Raw genomic sequence first — 23351 nt, 5'->3', positions numbered from 1 at the left:
TTAAACATAATATATATTTTAATTGATTTATATATTTGTTCTCCAAGTTGTATCATAAATAATACATTAAGTTCTCGTAGTAAACAAATATACCTAAAGTGAGATTGAACACAATGAGGTTTTAAACATTTTTTTTTACTGCAAAGAAGTCCAGAAATGCTCGTCTCAAATGTGATACATTTGCCAATATATTTACTTTGGACTTATTTTTGTTCATTTACCTATGTTAGGCTACCCATTTATTTCCCTATAAAATAAAGAAGTCTGCATTTCCGTTATCTTCAAAATATTTTCCATTTCACTGTGCATAATGTAAGTCATTTGTACATATTTTTGTTAATGTATGGTACTTTTTAAAATAATGTATAAATCAATATTTACATTCACTTCAATTTTAATGTACTCTACATCCTATGTTCTTAAGTAGTTGGAATTAAATTAGGAGATGAAGGTTGGGGCTACTATATGGTATTTTTGTTAACTGTTATTTTGCACATCATTGAAAAAAATTTGAATGAAAATCAGTTTATCATTCATGCCTTGTAACAGTAATTAATGCAGTTGCCTAATGCAAAACCTGTTGTTTTATTGTGTGTTATAGGTATAACTGCCAAAAGCAAGTTAGGTTTGACACCCCCCCCCCCCCCCCCCATTAAAAAAATAATAATAATCATAATAATCTGCTTCCATTGCGACCAGCAAGACATTCTAGCCACTTTCACCCCTGGATATAGCCACAAATTTCTGATTGGATTCAGATCAGGGCTTTGTGATGGCAACTTCAAGACATTGACGTTTTTATCCTCAAGCCACTTTTTGACCATTTTGGAAGTATGCTTAGGGTCCTTGTTTGAGGTTGGTAGTAACACGTTACATGTACTCCGTTTTATTTCCGTTTTCATTTACTTGAGTAATTTTTTGAGCAAAATGTGCTTCTAAGAGTAGTTTTACAAAGACATACATTTTACTTTTACTTGAGTAGATTTGTGAAAAAAAAATGCTACTCTTACTCTGCCACTTTGGGCTCCACATGAGTGGTTACATTTTTCCTCTTTATTCAACAAATTAGATTTATTCTTTGTTTGCCAGCGATGCCAAGAGTAGCTGTACTAATTTCACCAATGAAACGTCGCAGCAATAATCACATGACTCCATTACACCAATTAAATGCAAGCTTGCCGTTCTATGATCACGCCAGCCTCATCAATCACGTGGTGTCTTTAAAGCACCCTAAGGTATTCAACGTAGAGCGCTACCCTGAACTCGAAAGCACGGATTTAAACCTCTCTCCCAGTTTTTATTTGGGACCGATCGACCACGGAAAACTGGTGATATGACCCTTTTAATGTCATAATAGTAACTATGAAGGAATTATTCACCATTTAAACTTGGAACTATTTTCTCCACTAGAGGGCACTCATGCTCTTTGGAGCATTGGAGTGGAGCATACTGCATTTCTGTCTTTTTTTTTCCTCGCCGGAATTCAATGTTTTGTTTTTTTATTGTTTTTTTGTATTTCTTTGGCTCGATGTGGTTATGTAATGGATTATTGTACAGTATCATTATAACAGTTCATATAGATAAGCTTGTGCTAAGAGAAAAAAAAATATTGTTTAAAAAAAAAAAATTTAAACCAAAATAAGCAGTTACTCTCAATGTTACTCATTATTTAAGTATTATTTTCACCGAATATTTTTTTACTTGTACTTAAAATATTCATCCAAAAAATGTACTTAACTTGAGTAATATTATTTTGAAGTAACGCTACTCTTAATTGAGTCAAATTTTTGGCTACTCTTCCCACCACTGGTTCTTGTCCATTTGCATCCTATTTTTAGCTTCCTGGCAACATGATGCTGCCACCTCCATACTTTGTAGTTGGCATGGTGTTCTCAGTTCTATAAGCTTCCCCCTTTTTCCTCCAAATGTAACGTTGGTCATTATGGCCTAAGAGCTCCACTTTAGTTTCATCAGACCATATGACACGTCTCCAGAACTTAAGGTTGTTGTCTTTGTGGGTTTTTTTTCTTCAAGATTTCTTTTAAGAGTAATGGTGAGTGGCCTTTCAGCCCATGTCAGTACACAAGCAGTTTAATTGTGGATAATAACGCTTTCTTACCAGCTTCATCCGGCATCTTTGCAAGGTTTTAAGTCTTTAGGCTTAGCTTTTGTTCTGGGGTTTTGTCCAGAATAAAATAGAGAGCCAGTCTTCTTCCTGAGTGGTGTGAAGGCTGGCCATCACCCTTGATGTTCATACTTGTGTATAATAGTTTGAACAGATGAACGTGGCACCTTCAAGCATCTGGAAATTGCACCCAAGGATGAGCCGGACTTGTGGCGCTCCATGATTCTGATTTCCTGGTCGATTTCTTTTGATTTTCCCCATGACTTCAAACAAGGAGGCAGCGTTGTGGTGCAGCCAGGTGCGCTGTCAATTGACTCATTACGTTGGTTAACGTGTCAGGAGCTTCCAAACCCATGACCTCATCATCTTAAAGACATAGTACTTTTTGTAAAATTTGCGTGAAATCTAAAATTTAAACCTCGATGAAAATATATTTTTTTTAAAGAATCTCTGGGAAATTCTCTCGTTATTGTGGCATTTAATAAAATTAAATACTTTTGGGAATCCTGACTGACCTGAAACAGGAGTGGTTTGTCTGATTTGACTTCAGTGAAACATAAATGTGTTTTTGCATATTGTATGCAAACGTCTGGCTTCAACCGTTTATAAACCTTGTTTGCATTGTGAGAAAATGAAAACTACAAAAGTAATTATTTGAAGCTGAAACGCAAACATTTTAATTGATGAAAATTGGTGGAAAAAATCTGTACTTCATTGTAATTCTTAACACAAGTCGCTAAGCAGGAGTCCTTTTTTTTTTTTTTTTTTAGCAAATATTCTTACATAAGATTACAAAAATTATTTGTTTGGTAGCAAAATGAATATGTAGGTTTTCAATGGATCAAAAAGAACAATGTATCTCCAGCACTTGACATGTTGAAAACATTTCATAATGAACCCTTCATATGAACAAACAAACAAAAAAAAAACATAAAATGACTGTTTCAAAGAAAAATAGATTGAAAAACAAAAGTGCAATTCGAGCAACGTCATAACGTCCGGTTGAACTGGAGCACCACCTTGTGGTCACAAACCAGGTAGGCCCATTTGAACCATTTTTATACCGCATAAGATAAGTCAATTCAGGTCCATACATTTTTGGTCAATAAACAAATGAATCAGGTTGCTTGCGTTTGGGAATCCCTGAGGTAATTTTTTGTCAAAGTGCACGAGGTAAAACAAAAGGATACGGAGTGGTCGGGTTTCTTTTGTACCAGGAATAAACAATTGTTCCTAAATTTCCGTCTTGCCCTCCTTATTCAACCGAGGCGCCGCCCTCCGGTAAGTCCATCTTTCAGAGACGTTGCGTTTAATCTTGACGGTGCTTTGCGGTGCCATCTCCAGCTCCAGGGAAGGGCTGGAGTGGGACTTTGTCAAGTGGCCTTCGTCGCTGTCGTCCTCCTCGGTCACTGGGGATGCGCACATAGCTTTGTCGAACAAGCCAAGGGCGGCGGCAATCAAAGCGCCATCACCAGTCTTCTCCACGCTCTTCCAGGCTTCCAGTACTTGCATGTAGCTCTCGTAACGAAATATCTGCGGGCGAAAGATATAGTCAGGTCCATAAATGAGACCTGGCTTAGCAAAATGAGACACAAATTCGCTCACAGATTCGAAAAATATTTTACGAGTAGGGCTGTCAAACGATTGAAATTTTTAATGGAGTTAATCACAGCTTAAAAATGAATTAATCATAATTAATCGCAATTCAAACCATTTCTAAAATATGCCATATTTTCCTGTAAATTATTGTTGGAATGTAAAGATAAGACACAAGACGGACATAATCATTCAACATACTGTACATAAGTACTGTATGGGTTTATTATAAGAATAAATCCACTAGATGGCATTAACATTATTAGCGTTCTTTCTGTTAAAAGGATCCACGGATAGAAAGACTTGTAATTTTTAAAAGATAAATTTGAGTACAAGTTATAGTACTCTTATATTAAAACCCCTCTTAATGTTTTCGTTTTAATAACATTTTCAATCAAAAAATAAAATCGCCATTGTTGACGTCGCCGAGCAGGACGTCACAGTTGCGCACCCTGCCGTTCTGCTACAGTGTCTTTAACTACGTAAGGTAGTGATTGAAATACACCACATGGTGCCAATGGCGGGTTTTAAATTAATTAGAGATCTATCCAAGGCAAAGTCTGAGTAAGTTTTATGTGTATTTTGCAAAGCTATTTTGATTGGGAATGCCAGTTATCTTTGCACTGAGCGCTTTTCTTTTTGTGCACATTATTTTTTTGAGAGATAGGAACATTATTTTTGTTGTGCTTTCACTAAATGATACTGTAGCGACTTAACTGTTCCGCCGAAATGCATGATGGGAAGTTGGCCAACCATGACTGTCAGTGGTGGCTGCAAATGGTATACAGTATGTTCTGCGTTGTGTTCAATTAAATGTGTTAAGAAAAAGATAGTCTCCTGTGAGAGATAGGAATGGTATTTTTGTTGTGCTTCCAATTAATGATACTGTAGCGTTTTAACTGTTCCGCCAAAATGCATGATGGGAAGTTGGGCAACCATGACTGTCAGTGCTGGCTGCAAATGGTATACAGTATGTTCTGCATTGTGTTCAATTAAGCGTGTTATGAAAAAATTAGTCTCCTGACATTCTTCCCCACGTCGTTCACCACAATACTTATATATTTGTTGTGAAAGAGTTGCCAAAGCTTATGCCAATAAAAGGTGCGGTCCAATGAACGCCTGTGTCCACTCGCATTTCTCTGCCTTTTCGCTCTCAATGTGATAAAACAGCATCATTGCAAACTATTTGAGACAACGCATGAACGGGTCATTCCGTGCATGAATTAATTGCGTCAAATATTTTAACGTGATTAATTTAAAAATTTAACTCATTTGCTCCCAGAAACGTATGAATACGTTCTATTTTTACATGCTTAACTGTCCCAATTACGTATTTATACGTCTTTTGCGTTTTTTTGTACAAGAAGCATCAAGAGCTTCCGATCTATCTCCAAAACAAAAAACAAGCCTCAAAACTAATTTTAAAGCAATAAAACTGGCCACTGGAGGGCAGTAGCGCATTTGTTAAAACGCCACAACCCAATTCAAACAGTACAACTTTATTAGGGAAGTTAGCAGAGCCCCTCCGCAGCTTGCTGCTCAGGTCCACCGCACGCTCGAGTGTCCTGCACGGAAACGCGCACGGCCAAACCAGTTCCCCCCCCAGGAACATAAATTCCCCAGGCGAACGAGACAGTGGTCACCACAAAAAAAAGACCAAAAAAAAAAATCCATCTTTACGAGACAGTCGGCAATGAGGGAAAAGTTTAACCGCTGTCGCAGCCACCAAACGTTATCTCTCAGGTAAGTGTGAATAAATTGTTACTTTGCTATCAAAAGCTCTATTTGGCTGGTTGTTCATGTTATTTTGTAAAAGGAACACATTATTCAGATGTTTGGGATGTCACTGAAGCATAAAATAGCCGTGTTAAAGTCAAAGTTATGTTTGAAATTTTTGCGTTTACAAAAAGCTCATTTTCTCCGTTTTTTCATCAGAAATTGGAAAATTGCTCAAACTAAGCTATTTTCTAATGCTGATTTCTAAAGAATGGAAAAAGATATTAACTACTTTTTTTTCTGCTGAAAGAAGAGAGTCTAATCTTTCTTTTGGTGGGTTCCATGTTTATATAGCAATAGAACAGAATTTTCTGTGGGCCTTGCAAAATCAGTCTAAATCGAGTAAAATGGCCGGGAGCGAAGGGCCTTGCTCCAGTGAAAATGGCTGGGAGTGAATGAGTTAATTACCGCCCGTTAACGCGATAAATTTGACAGCACTAGTTACGAGATCAAAATTTGTAGAATTTACCATTCCACGTAAAACGTGAACACCACTTTTATTGATTCAATCATCACTCAATCATCATGAAATAAATAGTGGAAGGTGTTGGAAAATTGCATTTTGTAAACAGCACGCCAAAATATCTCAAAATATAGAATAAAAATCGTTAATTCCTTACTGTGTTCATTTAAATTGTTTGTGTTCTCCATTTGTTGTGGAGGCTTTTAGAGTAATATCGAGACTGTTCTCACTTTTTGTAATGTTGCATTTACTGTGATTTTTAAAGGGAACCTCGGGCTTGTAGGCTCTAATAAGCCACAATTGTTCTCTTTTACTAAAATACAAATATTGTATAAAATCTTATGTACTATAATAATATACTATAATATTTAGTACATGTTTTAACCTACGGAGGGCGCCATGTTTTATGGACGCGCAAGGTGATGATATAGATCAGGGGTCGGGAACCTTTTAGATAGAGAGCCAAAACCCAACATATTTTTAAAATGTGAGTCCACAAGAGCCATACAGTGTGTCTCTGTGTATGTATGTACATCAATACACACTGTATATTCTATGTTCTTTTGCCAGCTTGTCAGTTTTGTAAGCACTGTTTCTTTCGCGAACGCATTTGACTGCATTACACGGGAGGCAGAGGGTGGTCATGCTCTGCTTTGACGAGCAATCGCAGAGTTGGGATTGAAATAAATCTAGAGAAAACAACAAAGAACGTCTAACATCGTTAATTGTGTTGTTAAAATCGTTGTGCAGTTGTGCACTCACCACAAGGAAAATAACGAACAGAAACATGGTGTGGTGCTGCGTATATTTCCTGGAATAGGAAACAACCAAGGGGACGTGGCCGAGATAGGCGGAGCCTTTCGGGGCGGTCGTTTCGTGAGTCTCGCTCTCCTGGAAGTGGTAATAATTTGACAATCCAAAAAGTCACGAAAGTAAAGCGCCTGTGTGATTTGTGGTACCACGCGGGTCCCTTTCGTGGTATTTTCCCCTATGTATTTTCTATATACTCCAGTTCGCTCGGCATCTAGACAGGAGGCGCCGACCCCGCCGCTGGCCGAGTGGTGACTTAACGCACGAAGCGATCTCACCCATCTCCGCGCGACCCGACTTGAAGCATATTATTGCGATGCACATTTGAAGTGTCCAAAATTAATGTGCGAATGCGCCATCAGCTTGTCATAGCTGGTTCATGCCGAGCGAGCCGGGGGGATCCACATTTAAGATGACAGGTTGGCAGAGAGCCATATGCGCTCATCAAAAGAGCCATATATGGCTCGCAAAACGTAGGTTCCCGACCCCTGACGTAGATTGTCACAGCCACCCGACGAATACTACTACGCGGCGAGACGTCCAACACATGCGCTCATCAGTTACAAGCGGCCAGTACTTATATTTTGTGTTTTCATTGAGTCTTTTATTACTTTTCCATTGCCTCAAAATTTTTTTTGCATATGTTTCCCTCTCAGACTTTTAAGCATTGTGTTTTTCTTGTGGTAGCTTTAAAGCAGATTGTTGATCTGTTGAGCACATTAGTCACATAGCGTATTTAAACCACCCTTATTTGATATTACTACGTTTAAGTATTTTATGTATATTTTATGTTATGTTTGTATGCATCTAAACAAAAGCTGAAAGCGCACGATAGTACTTTGCATGTCAAATTTGCCTCTTGTAGACATTTCGCCGGTGTACCATTTTGGCAGAACACCGTTTTTTTCCCCTACTCTCGTCTCGTCTCATCCTGTCCCGTCTTTCCTGTTCATTTTGCTTTTGCTGCTCATTTTGTGAAATATCGAAAGTGCTGTCATGTTCATTAATGTTCCTCTCGGGTTCAAATTGAAAGGGTTGAACAGGTGACATGTTTAAGTCGCTAGAGTCATACTCTGGATCCCTGGCAGGGTAACCATGCAAAGTCACTGCCCTGCGAGGTCAACAACAATGGCGACCTAAACTAATTTTACAAATTGTACAAAAACGAAATCATTAAGACGGGATTCAATATCAAATTATTTTAACTCATTAGAACGTTTATCTTTTGAGAACTAAAAGTCTATTCGTGGATCCCTTTAAATAAGAATCCACACCTGATGGGAATTCCAATTGGGGTTGTCAAAAGTATCGAAATTTCAATAGTGAAATGCTGTATCCAGATACGATATGTGATTGAGTATCGACTGTCAGTTTTTGCGCGATCACAGGTCACCAGAAATTCGTTGTCATGGGGGAACTCATTGGCTGCCATTGATGGCGACGGACATCCAATCCATTTTGACCAGTCAAAACGTCTATCGCCATCAATCGCACTGAAATATGAGCATTCACAGCCAGGATTTGACCCAAAATCAGCAGGAAGGGACCCAAAATCGCCAGGAAGTGACCTGCAGGATATTTTACATCTAATTTCTATCCACTTAATGGCTGTGATTGACAGCGAAATGTTCATTTGCTATCATCCCTCCCACTATAAATGGATTGGACATCTACTAAAGACAAATTCATTTCAACTCACAGCAGATGAATAATTGAATGCCATATGATTAGAGCTCAGTCATTGGCAATGGCACAAAGTTCATTAAAAAAATCATTAATTTTGGTATTTTCTATTTGTGTAGTTTCGAAAATCGTATCAAGTATTTTTTTTAATACTGATATCGAGTTAAAAATGTTAATATCGTGACAACATTAATTCTAATAAACCAGCAAAACTGCACCAAAGTCCAAATGTTTGTGATTTGTTCTGATTTTTAGCAACCACTGCAGTGGAAACTAATGGAATTCCAAGACACACAAACAAAATTGCGCCAATATCCAAATAAATTTGGACCGGAAAGTAAAGCGTGACTGATCGCTAACACTTATTCACTCCGATTGATGTTTAAGACGTCAAATATCCATGTTAACATGCTAAAATGTTAATAATGAATGAGTTTTAAGAACCACTAAATGGTTTGCAGTTGTGGTCGCCTGGTGTTGCTACCTCATGGTGCAGGTACTCGGCCCTCGTGCGGTGCTCTTCCATCTCTTTCCCTCGAGCTTTTTTGCCACCCGGTAAGTGCTTCTGGAGGTGCGATAAATCTGTCTTGAAGGACTCCAGCATTCCTGCATGAGACTGCAGTTGACGCTCCTGCACAGGAAGCACAAAGAGGTTTTAGTCCAGAGCTGGGTATAATCCTGTTATTTTCAGATTAGAAAACGCGACTTTTTGCTCTCCATTTAAACCCTCTCATGCTTTGTCATTAAAAGTAAAAATCAACATTTGCATCATCTGTGTCGCTGACACTTGGAGTCAAGGGGGCAGGTTTGCATAGGGACACAAAACTACCAACTTTTCAGGATGCTCAAATTGTCCCCACCAACTTTTAAGCAACCTTATTTGCATATAATAATGAGTCATGTTTTATAGGTAATTTGTCTTCCCAAATGCTGTTAGGATAGAATTGACCCTACCATTATTAAGTGAAATATTTTTATTATGTTAAGACCTACATTTACCTCTTCATTTGCTGAATGCGCCGGTCCATTTTTTCCCCTCAAATGCACATTTGATTAGCTGATGACTTACATTTATGTACAATGTATTTAATTTCTACATTATTTAAAATATTTTTATTTGCAGCCTTTGCATACCTTTTTTCAGATAATCATATATTAATCATTGTCGAGGTAAAAAGTATGTATGTAATGTATGTATGTTAATATAATTCAAATATTGCAATTTAAATTTGCTGATAAAATCCAGACATTTATTCTGGAAGTCTTCAAAGATGTTTCTTTCGTAGTTTTTGAAAACAAATGTTTGAATCGAACTGTGTATCAACCATTAAACATGAAAGTTAGCATAAGTCAATACAGATTTATTTAGCATTGATCCATAGACTTCACCATCAGTTGACTAGACAGCTCCTACAGCCATTGCGCCACGGCTTCCTGTAGGGGGCTGGGCCAGGCAAAGCGTCATGCAGCTTTCAATGCAATAAACTCAAACACACTTTGCGTTCAAACGCTGGATTTAGGTGGAAAAGGAAAAACGTTTTACCGTATACAAGCAGGGAGGAGTGTCTCAAGAGCGATTTGGTCGAGGATTCAAGGTAATTATTATATAAAATAGCGCCATGCATGCACTTTGGAACATTGTGAGAAAAATGAATGAGAAAAAATTAGCGTAAATTTAGCTTGAAGTATTTACGTAAAATGAATGATAACTGCCTGTTTTTTTTTGCTTTTAACCAAGAATCTAGACTGTTTTCTGTTCATATCTATAGAAACTCGGAGATGTACACATTTATTTACAAGAATTTTCAACTTAAAAAGCTCTTCGTTTTGTGATGGCCGCCATGTTGTATCCATACACAATACCGTAACTTTAACTTGAAATATTTAAAATAATAACTTGCCGGTTTTTTTTTTTTTTTTTTTGTGCTTTAACTAGGGCTGTCAAACGATTAAAATTTTTAATCGAGTTAATCACAGCTTAAAAATTAATCGTAATTTATCGCAATTCAAACCATCTATAAAATATGCCATATTTTTCTGTAAATTATTGTTGGAATGGAAAGACACAAGACGGATATATACATTCAACATACTGTACATAAGTACTGTATTTGTTTACTATAACAATAAATCAACAAGATGGCATTAACATTAACATTCTGTCAAAGCGATCCATGGATAGAAAGACCTGTAGTTCTTAAAAGATAAATGTTAGTACAAGTTATATAAATTTTATATTAAAACCACTCTTAATGTTTTCGTTTTAATAAAATTTGTAAAATTCTTCAATCAAAAAATAAACTAGTAGCTCGCCATTGTTGATGTCAATAATTACACGATACTCATGGTACTGAAACCCATAAAATCAGTCGCACCCAAGCACCAGCAGAGGGAGACAAAACTCCCAAAAAACACAAGTAACAAGTGCACATGACACTGTGCTGTCATTTTAATCTGTTTGAGGGGGGCATGTGCGTTAATTTCGTCAAATATTTTAACGTGATTAATTTAAACAATTAATTACCGCCCGTTAACGCAATAATTTTGACAACTGTACTTTTAACCAAGATCAGGTCATTTTCGGCCAATTGCCCGTTTTTTGGCAAAAAATTAGTAATTTATACATTTCTGCGTCCATACAAGAAATTTTTGCATTTACAGTGTTTTATTTCATACAGCATTTCAATCTAAAAACGACAAGGCCCAGATAGCCAGCAAGACATGCTGAGGCAATAGTAACATCAGAATCAAACCTAAAGAAGTTTTGACTGTATACAGAAAAATACAAATTTTGCTTTTAAATTAAGAAAAGATTTAAGAATTAAGAAAAAAAATTAAGATGATTTTCCATGCTTTAAGTTTCTGATGTGAAAAGTGAGTGATTTATTAGTTGTTGAAAACTTGCACTAAATTAAAAAAAAAAAAAATCGAAGTCGCTATTTCCGGCAAAAACTTATATGTTAAATATTGCTATTGATCCTGAAAATATAGGTGAATATCTTTGTATTTGGTGTTTTTTTTTTAATCTAGTGTAAAATTTGAGAATTTTATAGCAATTTTAAGTTTTTTTATACTTATATAAAAAATAATTAATCAGGATTTTATCAGGGAACGACTGAATTTTTTTATGCCGCTGCTCATGGAGACTCATACAGTGGGGCAAATAAGTATTTAGTCAACCACTAATTGTGCTAGTTCTCCCACTTGAAAATATTAGAGAGGCCTGTAATTGTCAACATGGTTAAACCTCAACCATGACAGACAGAATGTGGAAAAAAAAAAACTAGAAAATCAAATTGTTTGATTTTTAAATAATTTATTTGCAAATCATGGTGGAAAATAAGTATTTGGTCAATACCAAAAGTTCATCTCAATACTTTCTTATGTACCCTTTGTTGGCAATAACGGAGGCCAAATGTTTTCTCTAACTCTTCACAAGCTTCACACACTGTTGCTGGTATTTTGGCCCATTCCTCCATGCAGATCTCCTCTAGAGCAGTGATGTTTTGGGGCTGTCGTTGGGCAACACGGACTTTCAACTCCCTCCGCAGATTTTCTATGGGGTTGAGACCTGGAGACTGGCTAGGCCACTCCAGGACCTTGAAATGCTTCTTAAGAAGGCACTCCTTTGTTGCCCTGGCTGTGTGTTTGGGATCATTGTCATGCTGAAAGACCCAGCCACGTCCCAACTTCAATGCCCTTGCTGATGGAAGGAGATTTTCACTCAAAATCTCTCGATACATGGCCCCATTCATTCTTTCCTTTACACAGTTCAGTCATCCTGGTCCCTTTGCAGGAAAACAGCCCCAAAGCATGATGTTTCCACCCCCATGCTTCACAGTCGGTATGGTGTAATTCAGTATTCCTTTTCCTCCAAACAAGAGAACCTGTGTTTCTACCAAAAAGTTGTATTTTGGTTTCATCTGACCATAACACATTCTCCCAGTCCTCTTCTGGATCATCCAAATGCTCTCTAGCGAACCGCAGACGGGCCTGGACATGTACTTTCTTCAGCAGGGGGACACGTCTGGCAGAGCAGGATTTGAGTCCCTGGCGGCGCATTGTGTTACTGTACTGCTCTCTGTTGGTCATTCACTAGGTCCCCCGTGTGGTTCTGGGATTTTTGCTCCCCCTTCTTGTTATCATTTTGACGCCATGGGGTGAGGAGGGAGTTGAAAGTCCGGTTGGCCCAACGACAGCCCCAAAACATCACTGCTCTAGAGGAGATCTGCATGGAGGAATGGGCCAAAATGCCAGCAACAGTGTGTGAAAAGCTTGTGAAGAGTTATAGAAAACGTTTGGCCTCCGTTATTGTCAACAAAGGGTACATAACAAAGTATTAAGATGAACTTTTGGTATAGACCAAATACTTATTTTCCACCATGATTTGCATATAAATTCTTTAAAAATCAAACAATGTGATTTTCTGTTGTTTTTTCCACATTTTGTCTCTCATGGTTGAGGTTTACCCATGTTGACAATTACAGGCCTCTATAATATTTTCAAGTGGGAGAACTTGCACAATTAGTGGTTGACTAAATATTTATTTTCCCCACTGTATATGCTTAAGGGAGGTGCCCGTTTTGGTTTGAGGTCGCTAGCGACTTTTACATTTTTGAAAATAGGCCTCCTAAGGATCGGCCTGGAGCCCTGTGTCCTGTCAACTGATAGTTAACTCTATGATTGATCAATTAGCCTATCAATTAATTTTGTTCATATTTGTGAGAAATGTAGCCCTGACCCCGTTCACCCAATCTGTTTGGTCTTATTAATGCCCCATCTCCAGTAAAAATTGTACATACAGGTTTTGCTGTTCACCGTCCCTACCAATGCTGAGCCTAAACCTACGCCCTTGCTTGGAGTGCAATCAAAGTTTTTGATGACATTACGGAAGACAATTTAAGACGAGCAATGGCATGTTAGACAGATTTAGAGGACGGAGAGTCACAATGTGCTACAGCAAAGCTGCTATTCTATGGTTAGCGCTGACAAGCATTAGCCCTGAGTTCTGAGTTAACAAATACATGGGGAATTTTAAGATGATTTAGTCTGCTGCAAGCTTAGAGGTAAAGGTAAATTGGAAATTATTTCTCATTCTTCCTAAACGTAGGGACCTGTTTTTAAAATTAAGTGTTTTTATGGTTTCAGACTTCCTCAGAAAACAAAAGTAGGATTTGTGATCGCTGGTTCCCCTAACAGGCTGCTGCATATGAACGAGAATGCAACTCAGCGTGTTGATGTTTATTTAGCTAATAAATATTTTCTGTTTAACATCTCTATGTAAATATCCCATTTTGAGACATGGGCACCGGACAGTCTGTCGTGGCATATTTATGGATTTTTTTTTTCTCAAATGTTGTGAAAATTGGGAAGTGTGGTTTATAGCCCACTGTGCTCTACAGTGCAGAAATGATAGTATATGGCCTTAACATTGCATCCCAACAGTAATCTGCTACAGTTACACAAAAAAAAAAAATCTCGATTAATAGCCAAGTTCTAGTCTCTACGATAACACATTTGGATTGCAACAAATATACCAGAGTGTGGGCGGACTGTGAGGCAGGCAGGATGGGTCTGCAAAACCTCCGCTGGGAACCAACGGCAGCGGGAAACGGGGGGGAGGAGTGAAGCGCCGACACCAAGTTAATGCGGTTGATCCATGAGGTCATCTCCATTTTGGATCTGAGACAGGGAAGGGAACATTGCTGAGTGGTGGTCACGCAGCATGGATACGCCGTGCGGAATTGCTGTCAAACTTACGACGCTTGGAACAGGAAAACTCTCCAGTCGGCAGTCTGCAAACGGAATACATGTGGCTTCTTGGTGTAGTCAGCTGCCGGCTCGGCCAGCGAGTGATGGACGCTAACCACCTCCTCGTTGGTTTGCTGCTCCCTCCTCGTGTTATCCTAAAAAACACATATGCACAGGTTAATCACAATCTGAGATTTGACAGACTTGAGCATTATTAAAGCTATCTTAGGCACAATCATCAGATGTTTCTGAAAGATTATCCTGAGCACTTCCATTGTACTCCAATGGAAGTGGAAATACACGACAGCGCAATCATCAGGTACAGTTACAATTTAAAGTACAAAAGAGTCACATTTACTGTATTTTCCGGACAATAAGGCACACCTTCAACAAATGTGATTATTTTCATGCATATGCACACCTGACTAGAAGGCGCGTTAGAAGATAAATGCATTTGTCCTTTGTGCTTCATCTTTTAACATTCCAATTACCGTAATTTTTATAGTCAAGCACATCTGACTATAAGCCGCCATCCCACCAAATTTGACACGAAAATGACATTTGTTCGTAGATAAGCCACACTGGACTATAAACCGCAGCTGTCCTCACTGTATTGTGGGATATTTACACCAAAAGATATTAACTAGTAACATTACTATCATAAGACCAAATGAACCAACTATGATATCAACTATCATTGCTTCAAGAAGCTTCATTTGGCCATCACTGCTCCTTTGGGGTAGACAGTCAACCTCTGCTGCCACCTGCTGTCAACACATTTGTCGTACAACATGCCTCCTAGCATGCATTGCAGCGCTACAGATGTAAATAACAATCAAAATTCATGTTGTGCGCTAATTATTTCTTCAGTTACTGTTCCAGTCTTATATTAATTGCTAGTTATGGTATTCGGTAACATTTTATTTGACAGTGGCGCCATAAGACTGTCATAAGACAATCATAGTTATGACCTGACACTGTCATGAGCATTAATGAATGCTTATAACAGATATCATCTAGTTTCATCCGGCCAATTATCTCACTTTTGAATTGATGTAAAAGATACAAGCTGGACATAAATTGAGTTAGTGACATAATGTGCCAGATGATACTTAATGACATCTGTCATAAGACTTTAGTAATGCCTTTGATAGCGTAATGTCATAAATATGATGGTCTTATTGCAGCCTTATGACACCGCTGTCAAATAAAGCGTTACCTATTAACCCAAATAAATCAACAAATAAGCCGCACTGGACTATAAAGTGCCGGATTCAAAATGAGGGGGAAAAGTAGCGGCTTATAGTCCAAAAATTATGGTATTGTTTTATTGATGAGTCTGATGAATGTGTGTCCCGAGCATACAGTTATGATGCAATGTACCGTATTTTTTCGGACTAAAAGCCGCACCCTGAGTGTAAATCAAACCAGTCAAAAATGTACAAAAGAAGAGGAAAAATATACAATGCATATAAGTCGCACTGGAATATAGGTGGCATTTTGGAAGAAGGCAATTTTTTAATTTATCAGAAACCAAAAACAAACACATTGTGTTAGAGTAATAATGGTAAAATGGAGAACAAAAGCTGAATAGGCATATGCAAATGAATCATTAAGTTTTTCAGATAACTACAGCCTAAACAACACAATATAACAATCTTGTGGCTCCCAGAGTGAAAAAAAAAAAACATACTCGGGACCAATTAATGTAAGTCGCTGGCCCAAATAAACCATGAAAAAAGTGCGACTTATAGCCTAGAAAATTCGGTAATAGCTTTGAGGTCTTTAAAGCCAGAATTCATACATAAAAAGTACTACTGTCAATTTTAAGGAAAAATAATTTTAAGTGTGCTTTATTTATCATGTGAAAAAGTTATTTTTAGAAGTGTTATTTTTCAAATATTTAGAAACAACATCTAAGTGTAATACCATTTTATGTCCCAGCCATGTCAGAGGGTATTTTACAGAATGAGACAGATTGGACTTCATTGAGTAATAACGGTAAAATAAACCAGTTTTAATCCCAATTCAAAGATCTTGCTGTTGGCTATCAACACCAGCCATTTACCGGAAGTGGCGTAATGTTGAGCCTGATGTTGGTCCTTGGTGAGCCATGTATTTTTTTTTCATTATTGATTGATTTTTGATTTTTTGGTACTTGCTGTAAAATGTTTGTGAACCACAGATGAAAGACGTCAATCCTTTTAAGTGGATTGCCAAAACCAAGCTGAGCTCATTTTTCCCCCCTAATTTGTTGAAGGTTTTTTTGAGTACCGTAATCATTTAAGCCCTACATTATTCCTATGCATCATTAGTAACAACAACTACAGATTAACATTACTAACCTTCTGTAAGTAAAGGACCATTCCTTTCAGCACACCATAGAAGGTTTTCCAGCGCCTCTTCCCCCAAGGAGCTGACAACACATTCACAAGGAGTGACTAATAAATGATGTGTGAAGAAATTTGTCAAGATGCAATTAATGAATTAATTAGCATATTTTAAACAGTCCTTCAAAAAGTTGATGGATTTCAAGCAGATTATTACTTTCCAGGTGAAGTCAACACACAAAGAAAATTACTCATATTGTGCACAAAAATACAAAATATGTTTTGTTCTTCACTTGCTAGCTTAGTGCTAATATATAATAATAGCCTCCATTGAAGTGGTAAAGAAAATGAACATCACTTTGCAACGGCTATTTACACAAACGCAGGGGTAGACAAAAAGGGAAATTTTGAAGTTCACTGGCACCACTATCAAAACCACTGGCCCAGGTCATATCAGTTATTAATCCAATAATTACGAAAAACAACAATTTGCTTGTATAACATGAACCACATTTTTAAAAAATATAGTTTTAACGAAAAGTGCAGCAAATCAGTGCAAAAACATGAATCTAGTGCAAATAATCCAATTCCATAAGTACAGCCAACATTTTTCTTGGGAGCCCCAGAGGGAGTCGGGCCCGCGGGAGAGCCCCATGCCTGGGCGAAGCTTTCCTGTCTTCCCCTTACCGCCTTGTGGAAGTCACCCCCCAGCTCAATTGTCATGGCAACAATTAAGAAGTCAATTATGGCTAACGATTTTAAAGCTAGACCGTCGTGAGGACCATAATATTTTCATCACGTTATGTTCATACTATAGTTTTCATCCTCGTTAACTTTTCTCTAACTTACTTGCCTGCATATGTGGGTATTAATCTGCACACCTAACAGTAAACCTCATTTTTTTGTCTCATCGTAGACGAGCCAAGTCAAGCAGCCTCGCCACTGGGGCAGAAACTTTCTCTCCCTTTGCTTTTCATATTGGATTTGGCTTTCCCTCAACTCCTCTGGTAACTTTCTCTTTTTTGATGAGTGGTCTTTTTTCCCCAGTGCTTGGCCAGGTGCTGGTGGTTTCAGAAACACGTCTTGTAGTATAATGTTAAGTTGGTACTAAGATACTGACAATCAGCAGCAGTAATCAGGTGAGGTGTCTTTACGTCCGCGGAGAGCAATGGCTGCAGCATAGACTGTAACTTTGATTGTAATAGCGTAACATCGTCAAAACACGGAACCACCGAGAATTAATGTGACAAAAAAATTTATTTTTTTTTTAATCGACGCATTATTTTTACTGGGCCCGGCGGGCCAGTGGTTGGAGCATACTGTGGCCGACGGTTTGAAAAGTATGTTCGGGCCACCGAACCATTTATACTGTTGACCCCTGAAATGCCTACGGTAAAATTCAAAGACAAGGAAACCAAGATCCATGGACGTCAATATATTTTAGAGCATTTCAGTTACTCGTATATATATATGTATATATATATATATATATATATATATATATACATATATATACACATATGTATATATATTAGGGCTGTCAAACGATTAAAATTTTTAATCGAGTTAATTACAGCTTAAAAATTAATTAATTGTAATTAATCGCAATTAATCGCAATTCAAACCATCTATAAAATATGCCATATTTTTCTGTAAATTATATATACATTCTGTAAAATAAATTGTTGGAATGGAAAGATAAGACACAAGATGGATATATACATTCAACATACGGTACATAAGGACTGTAGTGGGCATTTCACTCTACTGTCATTCAAATCTGTCTATGCTGTCCTCACTCCGAAGCGTCTACTTTTTCCAAAGCTAGAAAGCTAGTGAACGACGCCTTAATAATCAGACTTCTTCTTCTTCCTTTTTCATCTGATTTATTAATAAAATAGCCTCAAACCATTGTCCACTTTAGACCGTCGTAAAACTACAAAAAAAAAGTACACAAGCATTGCATTAGCAACAACGTTAGCTTAGCACGCTAGCAGGTTCACTAAACATAAACAAAAAGCGTCTCATACAAAAAATATAACATTTCTCTTACTAACATAATATGTACATTCTTTACAACAACCATACTTACGGACAAATCTTGTCCAAGGATCATATAAGCACAACATTACAACGTAGGCGTCAGCTCGAGATGTCGTGCAGCCATACTGAACTGGCAAGAAAACAATAAACCATGTCGCAAAGCGACCAGAAGAGTTCGCTGTTAGACAGCACAAAAAGCCTTGCTGTAAAAACTTACCAAAAGGCAGGTTACTGTCTGAGTGGGACATGTGCGTTAACTGCGTCAAATATTTTAACGTGATTAATTTAAAAAATTAATTACCGCCCGTTAACGCGATAATTTTGACAGCCCTAATATATATATATATATATATATACATATATATATATATATATATATATATATACAGTGGGGAGAACAAGTATTTGATACACTGCCGATTTTGCTGGTTTTCCCAATTGCAAAGCATGTAGAGGTCTGTAATTTGTATCATAAGTTCTCTTCAACTGTGAGGGACGGAATCTAATACAAAAAAAACAGAAAATCACGTTGTATGATTTTTAACTAATAAATTTGCATTTAATTGCATGAAATAAGTATTTGATACATCACAAAAATCGAACTTAATATTTGGTACAGAAACCTTTGATTGCTATTACAGATACCAAACGTTTCCTTTAGTCCTTGACAAGGTTTGCACACACTGCAGCAGGGATTTTGGCCCACTCCTCCATGCAGATCTTCTCCAGAGCCTTCAGGTTTCGGGGCTGCTGCCGGGCAACACGGACCTTCAGCTCCCTCCAATAGATTTTCTATCGGGTTCAGATCTGGTGACTGGCTAGGCAACTCCAGGACCTTAAGATGCTTCTTACGGAGCCACTCTTTAGAGACCTTGGCTGTGTGCTTTGGGTTTTTGTCATGCTGGAAGACCCAGCCACGACCCATCTTCAGGGTTCTCACTGAAGGAAGGGGGTTGTCAGCCAAAATCTGGCGATACATAGCCCCATCCATCCTCCCCTCAATACGGTGCAGTCGTCCTGTACCCTTGGCAGAGAAGCAGCCCCAAAAAATGATGTTTCCTCCTCCATGTTTCACGGTTGGGATGGTGTTCTTGGGGTTGTACTCATCCTTCTTTTTTTTAGACCAAAAAGTTCAATTTTGGTCTCATCCGACCACATGACCTTCTCCCATTGCTCCTCTGGATCATCCAGATGTTCAGTGGCAAACTTCAGACGTGTCTGGACATGCACTGGCTTCAGCAGCAGGACCTTGCGGGCGCTGTAGGATTTTAATCCATGACGGCGTAATGTGTTTCTGATGGTTTTCTTCGAGACTGTGGTTCCAGCTCTCTTCAGGTCATTGACCAGGTCCTGCCGTGTAGTTACGGGCTGATCCCTCACCTTCCTCATGATCAGTGATGCCCCACGAGGTGAGATCTTGCATAGAGCCCCACAACGAGGCTGATTGACCGTCAACTGGAACTTCTTCCATCTTCTAATAATCGCTCCAACAGTTGTTACCTTCTCACCAAGCTGCTTGCTTATTTTCCTGTAGCCCATCCCAGCCTTGTGCAGATCTATTATTTTATCCCTGATGTCCTTACACAGCTCTTTGGACTTGGCCATTGTGGAGAGGTTGGAGTTTGTTTGTTTGAGCATGTGAACAGGTGTCTTTTATACAGGTAACAAGTTCAAACAGGTGCAGTTACTTTCGGAAATGAGTGGAGAACAGAAGGGGTTCTTAAAAAAGAACTAAGAGCCGAAATATTTACTAGTTGGTAATGTATCAAATACTTATTTCATGCAGTTAAATACAAATTTATTATTTAAAAATTATATACAATGTGATTTTCTGGATTTTTGTATTAGATTCCGTCCCTCACAGTTGAAGAGAACTTATGATACAAATTACAGACCTCTACATGGCTTGCAAGTGGGAAAACCAGCAAAATCGGCAGTGTATCAAATACTTGTTCTCCCCACTGTATATATTAATATAATTCAAATACATAGTGTATATTGTTCAAATATATAGTTAAATCATATGAGTGAGATTCATTAAGTAAAATTCCAAGTGAATTTGACAATCTCTGCTTCCTCGGGCGGTGCGGGAGTTTGACCAAGACCCCTTGAGTTATGAGCTGAATACACGATCCAGTAAGATATGGTGCCTGGCTGATATCAACATTTTCAGGATGCTCTTTTCTTTCACATTTATAGAATGCAAACTAATTGTGGATAATTAGAATCTGTATGAAAGCACAAATCGAATGATACCAAGATCATTGTTCTATGACAAATAATAATATTGTCGTTTGAAGTCGGTAAAGTAGGACTAGTTTTGGTCAGCGGGTGTAATAGAAATTCAATGGGTCTCTGGATCTGACTTTAAAAAATAGAAAAAACAATTTTTTAAAAGTCATCAAAAAGATCGAGATTGGATGATATGAGGGGGGAAAACGTGATTTTTAGGGGGGGCCTAGGTTAAATTGTCTCAAAATATATTATTTAAAACACTTTTTGAATAACTTACTGCGCTTTCCATCGATATCAGCGTAGAGCTTCCTCTGGATGAAGCCCTGCTTGACCACGGGGGCGGCCTTGTCATGGGGGACGTCCTGGAAGGGGTTGCTCTTAGAGCGCAGCGGCGCATCCACCTCTTCCGTCAATGCCGAAGTCAGCTCCTCCTCATCACTGTTGGCAAGCACAATAGAGTTGCAGGTTATTATTGCAGGTTGTTCATTTTTTAGGAGAAAAAAAAAAAACGGTCTGCTATTTAAACCAGCTCTCAAAAGAGTAATATTATAAAGAGAACTGTGATATTTAGTTTTGTCTAAAATTGGTAACTTGATATTAGTTTGATCCATATTTTTTTCCCCAATTGTTTACTTGTTACATAATTTTATTTGAGAATGGATTTAAGAATATATTATTAAAATGAATAATTGTTTAGTCATTTTATTCATTCTAAATATATTGAGAAATTAAGTTGAAATTTAAGAGTAAAACTAGAAGAGCTTTTAACATTGAAACTGAAATGGAAAGAATGATGACAGGTACTCACACAGCCCATTGCAGTGGCTCGCTTTTGATTGAGTTGTAAAGACTCTGTAAGAATATTAAATTTAAAAAAAGATACATTAGCATCTTTATTCAGTTCTAAATGGGATTTGAGAGAGAGAGTACTTACTTTCAGCAGATCTCTGCTGAAGTTTTCACCATCGTTCATGCCCTCCAGGTTGGACACAAACTTGGACGAGGACATGGCTTTCCCTACGTTCTGTTCAAACATGACAATAGATGACTGACAGCCCCTCCTCCTTACTGCAGCCATTCAGATAAAGCATGTAAACCACCTGTCCATGTAGGTCCGTGTTGAGGAGCATCAGAGCACATGTGATGCCAAGCGCGGCTCCTGCAGAGGGTAAAAAAATGGACATTTGATTTGCGTTTTGGGTCTGTGAGGTCTGTAAGATAGTGAAGTCGATTCCCACCTGCTGAAGAGAAGGACTCCGGGTTGCACTGATGGAAGCGACCAGCGAAATGTTGCAGCACCCGTTCACGCTCCTGCGTCTCTCCAATCAGGATGACGACTTTAAGAAAAGACCTGAAATGCCAAACAAGGGAAAAATAAAAACACGCATCAAGGCCGTTTTGTCAGTTCGGGTTTTTCATTTGTAATGCTCACCTCAGGGCTTGATCCAGAGTTTGCCCAGTGAAGTCAAAGAATTTGAGGTACTCTTCTCCAACAGCACGACTGAAGGCGTTACTAGAGATCCACAAGGAATTACTTTGTTTAGTCAGTAGAAAAAAAAGGTTGGAAAGTTGCTGAAATACAGATAAACTAAATGCCAAAATAAAGGCATAATAAGGGGTCTTCGGTTGGTGAATTAGTCTTTCACTAGCTTACACTGACAGTGACATAATTACATTTGATAATTGAAAATTTGAAGGGTGGCCCATAAACTCTGTTCAAATTTTGGAAAGACCCAAAAAGTAAGACTGTGATGCACATGTTTTTCTTACTCTTTGTCAAGGTGCTTGACCACATCTAGTCGCTCGATCCCGTCAAGCTGAAAGAGCTGCTTAGCGAGTCGACACACCTTCTCTCGGTCCATATCGCCTCCATTCATACAAGTTGTCGTAGACTCCACGGTTATGCTTGGCTCGCCATTTGCCACGAGTACCTGCCCAGATCCTTTTAGGGTGCTTGCGACCTCCTGAGCAGTGGACAATCGGGACTGATTATTGCAATCCTTAGGTACTAAGGAAGTGGCGCACTGGGACGTTTGATTCTGGTGCCATGGCTCGGTTTCAACCTTTTGCTTTACAACAACAGAGTCAACGGGCTGGATTGAAGTGTGTGATGCATCTGGACTTTGAGGCTGTCCCAAGTGAACAGAGTTTTCACAGTGTTTTGGGAGCGACCTGCTGTCCATTTGTGGTTCTTTCTCGCCAACATCAGCTGCTTGAACCTTTTGACTTGGGGTTCCTGCAGTTTGTTTTGGTTCTGTGGATTCCGTCCTAAAAAAAAAAAAAATCACATGCAATACAGATAACATGTAATAAACTCGCACAAGGCATAGGAAACTATCTGTATGCTAGTTAAGCCACAGTGTTAGGGCCCCAAACGCACCAATAAGCCTCAAATTGGCAGCTATATGGACATTGTGCCCATTTATAACACACAAAAAGCATTATTTTGTCCGTGTTATAAACTGTTATAAACACACACAAAAATCTTGCAGAATAAAAAAAGCCTGTTTGGTATGAGAACAAGTAATTCAAATTCCAG

At 38.3% G+C, this 23351-nt stretch overlaps 1 protein-coding gene across 2 annotated transcripts in view; it reads right to left on the bottom strand.

Moving 5' to 3' along the window:
* Positions 1-1312: 1312 nt before the first annotated feature.
* LOC130905853 (PH and SEC7 domain-containing protein 1) overlaps positions 1313-23351 on the bottom strand; it is a 39141-nt gene continuing 17102 nt past the window's right edge. The window contains exons 7-19 of one of the 2 annotated variants that reach the window (XM_057819590.1): positions 22876-23080; positions 22583-22776; positions 22245-22325; positions 22051-22163; positions 21913-21971; positions 21747-21836; positions 21621-21664; positions 21090-21250; positions 16550-16620; positions 14214-14359; positions 13991-14135; positions 8938-9084; positions 1313-3658 (exon numbers count right to left, since the gene is read on the bottom strand). In XM_057819590.1, the coding sequence (XP_057675573.1) occupies positions 3359-3658; positions 8938-9084; positions 13991-14135; positions 14214-14359; positions 16550-16620; positions 21090-21250; positions 21621-21664; positions 21747-21836; positions 21913-21971; positions 22051-22163; positions 22245-22325; positions 22583-22776; positions 22876-23080 (1756 nt within the window). In that variant the 3' untranslated portion in view covers positions 1313-3358. Of the gene's footprint in view, positions 3659-8937; positions 9085-13990; positions 14136-14213; positions 14360-16549; positions 16621-21089; positions 21251-21620; positions 21665-21746; positions 21837-21912; positions 21972-22050; positions 22164-22244; positions 22326-22582; positions 23081-23351 lie in introns of both variants that reach the window. The other variant, XM_057819589.1, reaches the window with a different exon arrangement.

Source organism: Corythoichthys intestinalis, chromosome 17 (genome assembly GCF_030265065.1).
Source record: "Corythoichthys intestinalis isolate RoL2023-P3 chromosome 17, ASM3026506v1, whole genome shotgun sequence".
Classification (NCBI taxonomy): Eukaryota; Metazoa; Chordata; class Actinopteri; order Syngnathiformes; family Syngnathidae; genus Corythoichthys; species Corythoichthys intestinalis.
The sequence above is the reverse complement of the archived record's forward strand: the minus strand, read 5'-3'. Positions and strand labels throughout refer to the sequence as shown.